General features: G+C 40.9%; 1 protein-coding gene across 4 annotated transcripts in view; it reads right to left on the minus strand.

The window, feature by feature from the left end:
• The window catches only part of STAM (signal transducing adaptor molecule), a 96,548-nt gene extending 88,657 nt beyond the window's left edge, over window positions 1–7,891 (minus strand). For all 4 annotated transcript variants that reach the window (XM_047740499.1, XM_047740496.1, XM_047740497.1 and 1 more), the window contains exon 1: window positions 7,647–7,891. Coding sequence is in view for 2 of the 4 variants with exons in the window: in XM_047740496.1 (XP_047596452.1) it covers window positions 7,647–7,686 (40 nt within the window). In the remaining 2 variants the exon portion in view is untranslated. The remainder of the gene's footprint in view (window positions 1–7,646) is intronic.
• Between the last annotated feature and the right edge of the window lie 580 nt (window positions 7,892–8,471).

An 8,471-nucleotide genomic window follows, 5' to 3' on the forward strand; every position in this document is an offset into this window, starting at 1 on the left:
ACCACCCTGATCAGTCAGTAGCCATCAACATCAAGGTAAGACCCTCCACCAGCAAAAAGATTATCACGTAATGAAAGCTCAGAGGACGGTTAGCATTTTCGTTAGCAATAAAGTATTTTTTAATTAAGGTCTGTACTTTTTTTAGACATAATGCTATTGCATACTTAATAAGCTACTGTATAATGTAAACATAAATTTTATATGCCCTGGGAAACAAAATTCATTTGACTCTCTTTACTGCAATATTTGCTTTACTGCAGTAATCTGAAACTAAACCAGCAAGATCTCCCAGGTATGCCTATACTCAAAAAGAGGAGATTGAGAAATCTGCCTAGCAATACCCAGAAAAACATAAGCAGCGCCTCATTTGAATTTCAACAGTCTTCTCAATGGAGAACTTTTCCTGATAAGCAGCTACTTTTCTCAGAATTTATAACTCTCAAAGATTTGGGGAGGTGAGAAATGCTGACAAGATGACTGCCCATCGTGTTCTGGCTATAGGGAAAAAAAAAAAAGGTCAATCAGCTTAGAGATGTTAACAGTTCATCAAAAATGGCTAATGGAGAAAACAAGTCTTAAAAGAAATTATTGTCTTTTTGAGATTATGGTTATCAATTTTTCCAAAATGTTTCATCTAATGTTCCTATCCCCCCAACCACTAGAAACTGTTTACAAAGAAAAGCAATCTGAAATTCTACTAACCAGAAAGGAAGTAGGCGTCAAAGGAACAGCATGGAAGCATCTCAGAAAAAAGCACAAAATAGAAATGAAAACCCAAAAAGCTTTATACAAGGAATACCTTACAGGAGAAGTAAAATCAAAACAGAAGAAACAATGAGTACACATTCTTAACCCAATGGTTATCAGACTTTTAACAGACCTGTATTCTAAAATTTTCACATTCTCTCCCGAGCATATTTTCACAGTAACTGATTCTACCCCTTAGAATCTGAGCAGCCTCTAGAGGCTCCAGAGCTATTATCTAACATTATTCTAAAAGAAGCTAGTGTGCTAACTGCTTTATATGCATCATATCCTTAAAACAACCCTAATCAAGACTAATGAAGACAAAGCTATGTGAAGCCAGAGGATCCACACCTAAAAAAGTAGTAGTATAAAGCCAACAAGGAAATATGCCTTGAGAAAACATAGTGGAAGGTAAGGCTGAAGAGGTTAAAAAAAAAAAAAAAGAGCTAAATGCTATAAGGTCTTACATGCTATGCCAAAAAGTTCAAATTGTTGTGAAAGCTGTAGATTCACTAAAATGCTTTAATCAGAGGAGATATATGATTATATTACATTTTAGAGATATTATCAGCCTCCTAGAAAATGACTGGGTACAGACTGGAGGCAGGGATAACTGAGGCTACTGTACTAATCTAAGAGTTCAGTGATCTAAGCCTGCCCTAGAAGCAGCAATGAGAACAGAAAGGATGAGTGGCATAAATTGAGGGAAAACAAATGTGGTCTTTAGGAAGATAAAGTGTACAGACTACAGCAACACCAACTCCTCGAGGGCACATTCAGTGTGCCTAGCGCATAGACCATAGTATGTATTTGTTGTCTGGAATGCAGAAAATTACAACTATAGAAGTCAAGAGTGACTCCCAGATTCTTGACATGTGTGACTAATCTGAAGTAATGAGAACAGAGGAAAAGCATACTTGAGAAGAAAAGTTTGAATATGATTTTGAACATCCCGTTGAAGCCTATTCATCTCCAGTAAAGAATGACAATGTCATGTGTTTTTATAACTATTTCTCATAGCAACTCCATGGAGTAGATATTTTAATCCCTATTTACAAAGGTGGAAAGTGAACTTAAAGGGCTTTTGTACTTGCCCATACTATGCCCATTTACTAACAGCAAATGCCATACCTGCAATTTAAACCCAAAGCCCAAAGTCTTTCCATCACACCATAGTGCAGGAGAATAAATGTACCATTAACATTTATGAAAATTAAACTGGCTGTGGTTTATAATACTGAAGAGAATAGAAAAATAGACTAAGAACATGGCCAAGTCTAAAGGATACAAACTGGTCTGAAGTACTCTGATTAGGAATCCAAAAAAAAGCTATTACAAAAACAAAGATATGATGATTTGGCAGAGGCAGGGTAATGATTCAAAGATGCTTCTAGGGCTTCAAATCAGGATAACTAGAACCCCATAAAATTACCATATAATGAAAGTAGAACCAGACTGAAAAATAAGTTCGGTTTTCTGATAGATTGATTTCTAGGTGATAACACCAAACAGAAATACAAGACTGGAAATGAAAAAAATTGATAAAGACTTATTGAGTACTTACTGTGTATCAGATACAGTCCCTAGTTGTTAGGGATAGAAATGAAAAGTTTGGGTGTATGGTGGCTCAGTCAGTTGTCTGCCTTCAGCTCAAGTCATGATCCCGAGGTCCTGGGATTGAGCCCCAAGTCTGGCTCTCTGCTCAGCAGGGAGCCTGCTTTTCCCTCTCTCTCTCTACCTGCCACTCTGCCTACCAGTGCTCTCTCTCTGTCAGATAAATAAATAAAATCTTAAAAAAAAAAATTGAGGGGCGCCTGGGTGGCTCAGTGGGTTAAGCCGCTGCCTTTGGCTCAGGTCATGATCCCAGGTCCTGGGTTCGAGCCCCACATCCGGCTTTCTGCTCAGCAGGGAGCCTGCTTCCTCCTCTCTCTCTGCCTGCCTCTCTGCCTACTTGTGATTTCTCTCTGTCAAATAAATAAATAAAATCTTAAAAAAAAAAAAAAAAATTGAAATGAAAAGTTCTCATCCATACAGGAGACACTCAATCCATCAATTAATGTCAGGGAGTTGAGTACCATAAAGAAAAATGAAACAGAACAAGAAAACAGAGTGAGGGAGTACAAACTGAGTTTGTTTGTTTGTTTTTTACAGTAGGTAATTAGGGAAAGCCTCTCTTAGAAACTAACTTGAACAATCCTGAATGATGTAATGAACATTAAGATCTTCAAATACCCAGGGGAAGAACATCACAAGCAAATTAGACAGCACAATATAGAGAAAAAGGCAGGAATGACCTCGGAGTGTTCAGACCCAAGAAGCTTAGAATGAGAGTTTGGAGGTCAATATCATATCAAGGACACAGGAAGGAGGCTAACTGTAAGCCATAAGGAATTTGCATTTCCCTCTAAGTGGGATGAGAAGCTACTGCAGTTTTCTGAGCAGGTAAGTGATATTATCTAAGATTTTTAAAAGATCACTAACCTTTGTATATGAGAACTGACTACAGGGGGCAAGCCTGCAGCCCAACTATAAACCTCTTGCCTAAGAAAGAGATATCAATGATTGGAGCAAGATAATAATGGTAAGGCAAGTAAGGAGAAGTGAGGAAATTCTGGATATGTTTTTAATGCAGAGGCAAAGATCTTACTGACAGAATGTATGTGGAATGTGAAAAAGGAAAAAACCATGATGACTCCTAGACATCCAAGATGAGTGACAGGAAAAAACAATGGTGCCATCTAAAAGAAATAGGCAAGGATGAAGAAATGAGGACGTTTAGGTAAGAAAATTAAGAACCATTTATCAACTATATCCCATATTAAAGATAAGGAAACTGAGGCACAGTGTCACTGCTGATAAGCTAAGCTGGGCAATGAATTCAAGCAGTATAGCTCCAGAGTGTGAATTCTTTTTTTTTTTTTTTTAAGATTTTATGTATTTATTTGACAGAGAGAGAGATCACAAGTAGTCAGAGAGCGAGGGAGAAGTAGGCTCCCCTCTGAGCAGAGAGCCCGATGCGGGGCTTGGTCCAAGGACCCTGAGATCATGACCTGAGCCAAAGGCAGAGGCTTAACCCACTGAGCCACCCAGGTGCCCCCAGAGTGTGAATTCTTAACACTAAGCTAAAGTGCCTAGTAAGGCTGCAAGGGGAAAAATGTCAAACAATTTCTAGAACTGAGCCTGAGGCTTGGTTCAACATTTGAAAGAAACAAAAAAGGAGAGGCCAAAAAGACTAAAAAGCACCTAAGCAGAAAATTAGAAAAGTTTGGTGTCCCAGAAAACAAGCGAATAGGAATCGACCATTAGATTTGGCAAGATGGAACTCACTAGGGACTTTGAAATAAAAACTTGATGGAATAAGTTATCATTATAATTCAAGTTGAACTGAGCAAGGAATACAACATCCAAAATGAGTTTCATGTATTAAAAAAATGTTTGCTGAATGTTTTGTTAGTCCACATGCTTGGGATATAGTTTTGAGCAAACCCAAAATCCCTGTCCTCATGGAGCTCACATTCTAACAACACATTTCAGCACTTCTTACAGGAAAAAGCTATGGCCAATATTCTGCCTCTTTGTATAAAATGTCACATTATATAAATCAGTGAATTTCTGACTCACCAATTCAGTTTATGAATAAAGCTAAAGACAGTTAATTTTGAAGAAATACAAATGTATACAACGTTAGGTGATAAATTAAATCAAGTGACTTAGTAGGAATACTTTAATGTCACATACTCATTGATGGACAAAGTGAGGAGGAGTGTTAAATTTATTCTACACACCATATTCTATATACGTTACTAGTAAAAAAAAATTAGCATGGGAGTCTACTGGAGTCTTTCCAAGTATTATTTGTTGGGAGTCTCTGACAGGTCTCCTCAGGATAACCTCTCACATTTTCATATATGGATCATGAGGAGTGAATTGATCCAAACACTAGAACCCAACTTTAAAAGGTAAGATTTCCCGGAGCAAAAGAATATCCTGAGTCTTACTGTCCAGCAGGCTCAAGTGAGGCAGTCTCAAACAAACATTTATGGGATGAGACACTACTATGTTGCAACTAATAAAATAATTACGGAGCATAATACAGGATATAACTATCTTTAATACTAAATAATTCGGTAAAGACAAAAAGTGTTGCAGGAGTTTGGAAAAGGGCAAAGATTTCAGTGGGCTTAAAGAGTAGTTCTCAGGTGGGAGCTATTTTGTGCCCCCAGGGGACATTTAGTAATGTCTGAAAACTTTCAAAATCATGGAGGGGCTGTAGAGCTCAGGCAGGCTGCTAAACGTCCTACCTTGCACAGGACAGAGCTCCACAACAAAGATATTTATCTCGTCCAAACTATCAATAGTGTCACTATTGAGAAATCCTAGACTAATCAGGAAATGATTCAATAACAGGCTGGACTGAGCTGGCTGGACCGAGCTGGCGTTTAATCATGAGCACATGTAGGCACATGTAGAAATGTAGAAGAAATAACTTAGAAGTGAAAGTATAAAAGCTAAAGGAGCCTATGTTTGAAATGACTGGTCTAGGTAATGGAAAAGAGTTTGATACTAAGAAATTTATTTAAACCCAATAGAAATGTGTGTTTAAAAGTCAGTAGGATATAAAAGTGAATGTAGTTGGAAACTAGATTATATACAGTCATGAAAACGAGATAAAAGTTCTGGAAACAGAAGTAGGTATTAAGAAATTGTTATATTTTGAGCATTTGCCCTAGAAATTATTGTAATGTTATGAAACTGCTTGACAGCAGCAATCATGCCTTATTCATCACTCTCTTATGTCACTTAGTGTCATGTAAATATAGATCTTTCTAGACTTATGATGGGATCAGGTCTCAACAAACCTATAGTAAGTTGAAAATATCCTAAGCCAAAAATGCATGTAATTCACCTAACCTACCAACAGCTTAGACAGCCTACCTTAAGTGTGCTCAGAAAACTTACTTTAGCCTATAGTCAGGCTATATCATATAACGTAAAGCCCATTTTATATATTTCATATAATTTATTGCATATAGTCTGCATATGCAGAATGGTCTGAGTATATTGGTAGTTTACCCTCGTGGTTGCGTGGCTGACTGCAAGCTGCAGGTTGGTGCTGCTGCCTAGCATCATGAGAGACAATCATACCGACCGCATATGGCTTTCCCGGGAAAAGATCCAAATTCAAAATGCAAAGTACAGTTTCTACTGATTGCATATCCCTTTCGCACCATACTAAAGTTGAAAAATCGTTAAGTTGAACTATTGTGAGTTGGGGACCATCTGTACTGCGTGCTAAGTGCTTACTGAATTAAATGCAAGTTTCCAATTGTTTATGAAGTATTGTTGGCTATCTCTAAAGTTCCATCCACTGGGGCGCCTGGGTGGCTCAGTGGGTTAAGCCGCTGCCTTCGGCTCAGGTCATGATCTCAGGGTCCTGGGATCGAGTCCCGCATCGGGCTCGCTGCTCAGCAGGGAGCCTGCTTCCCTTCCTCTCTCTCTGTCTGCCTCTCTGCCTACTTGTGATCTCTCTCTGTCAAATAAATAAATAAAATCTTTAAAAAAATAAAAAAAATAAAATAAAGTTCCATCCACTGCTGATTCAGGCCAGGCATATAAACTGGAATCAAAAATAGCGATCATTTAGTAGGTGACTACTATATAAAGGCACTGTAGTGGGCCCTTTACACATATTATTTCATTGAATCACAAACATAATGTACTTTTCCATTCTGCAAAGATGAATACTCTGGGACTCAAAGAGCTTCAGTGACTTGTCCATGATTTCACTATGAGCTAGGCCGTGGCCAAGACGGGACTGAACCCTCTTCTACTCTTAACCCAAACCTCCATGCCTCAATGACATGCTCTAAGGAAGAGTTAAAAAGCAAAAATCAACACCTGCTAATTGTAATTAAATTACACAAAATAACAAAAAGCAATTCCCTAAGGATGTCCTTATATGTCTTTACCACAGTAATTAGTCATGGTATTTGGCTTGCTTTCATTCCTTACTTGTGTACCAAAGTAGTTCCTAAGTGCATTCAAATCACCTCAAAATTCTACTCCAGGAAACTCAAAGTCTTGCCATTATTATCCTCAGACCCCCAGGGAGTGGGGGGGAAGCTAACCTGTTGAACTGGTATACTCAATACCCAAAAACCAATGATTCAGAAAACAGAAAAACAAACAAAAAAGGCATTTCAAAATCAAAATAAATCAGCATTTTCAGATTTAAGGTCCTCTTCCTCACTTCTTAAAGTACTGAGACATAGTCTAAAGAACGCAGCACAATGGCTCAGGTCCTGAATTCGGTTTCAGTTGTTGCCAAGTATTCCATTTGCATCTCTCCCAACGTTTTTTGAGAGTCTATCCTTAGCCAGAAGCTCTCTCCTCCCGTTACAATTACAAAAAAAGAAAGACAAAGGACGTTAAAATCCCCTAAGGAAGCTAACCTAAAACATTCTCCTAGGTCCAAACGTTTAAATTCATCCAGGGAAACACTTTATTGGAGGGCTTATAATCCTACCCTAGGTGACATACTGCTCAGCTCTCTCAACTCCCTTCTTCCAGAAGCACCGTCCCAGCACCAGACGCTACACCAGCTGTTCCTCCAAGGCCCTCCACACCAACCCTCTAAAGCAATTCTTTCGAAACCCACAGCCCTAGTCTAAGGCCCACTTCGCAGGCTCTCTGAGTCCCATTCCTTTTTTTAAAAAAAAAAAAAAAAAAAAAAAAAAGGATGAGCCAAGCCCCCAACCTCCTCCAAACTCTTCAGGAAGGAGCCTCAGGAAAAGGGAAGCATTCAGCCCCCCGCCAGGGGGTCAGGAACGCAGCAGAGAGCGGGCAGGGTGGGCTTGCACTCCGGTTCAGGCTGGACAGGGAGCGGCAAAAGCACTTACCAACATCTTGATCGAAGGGATTGGTGGCAAAAAGAGGCATCTCCGCTGCGTGCCCAGGGGTCCGCAGGGATTCCCCCTCGACACCACGGGAGTCAGGGAGCGACGGAGGAATGAAAACTCCTCAGGCAAAAACAGCAATACAGACGGACTCCCCAAGGCAGGCGACAGCTCCACCTCTCACCGACCCCCCAGCAACCGCGGCAGCGGCAGCGGCGACGGCGGCGGCGGCAACAGCGAAGGCGCAGACAAGGCCCCCCGCGAGGAGCCTGTCGGGAACCTAGACGACCTCGGCGCTGCCTGCTCAAAACCTGCCCGGCACCTGCCCCGCCAAAACAGGTCCCACTAAAGCGCCCTCTCTGCCTGACTCCCCTTCTGACCGGTCATACCGGAGGGTGGGATTAATGCCTGCGTTTTCTGCTTTTGCTTTGGCCAGGAGTCTCCGGAGGACGGGGTCCTCCAGGCGCGCCGAAGCCGACTACAGAGCCCGGGAGTGAATCAGAGACTAAGAAAAAGGGTCGCGTGAGGGTTGAATGAGACCCCGTGCTCGCCCCTCGCTCGGTCGGCTGTCAGAATTTTATAGTCTCTATTGAGAGGGGATGGAAACTCCTTTATTGGGGGTCATCTAAGTTAAAAAGCCGTGGGTTCAGTTGTTGGCTGGGATGACAGGAAACTTGTTTGGATGAAGTCATGTGAGCTGAACCGATTGGCCCGAATCCTTATAGCGGGGAGTGTCAGGGCGCGCGGCTCCCTCGGAGAGGCTGAGGTAACGCTGGCACCTTCCCGGGAGTCCCTGAACGCCTCTGGCTTCTGAATCTCTGTCGAAAG

The sequence above is a fragment of the Lutra lutra genome, chromosome 8 (genome assembly GCF_902655055.1).
Source record: "Lutra lutra chromosome 8, mLutLut1.2, whole genome shotgun sequence".
Lineage (NCBI taxonomy): Eukaryota > Metazoa > Chordata > Mammalia > Carnivora > Mustelidae > Lutra > Lutra lutra.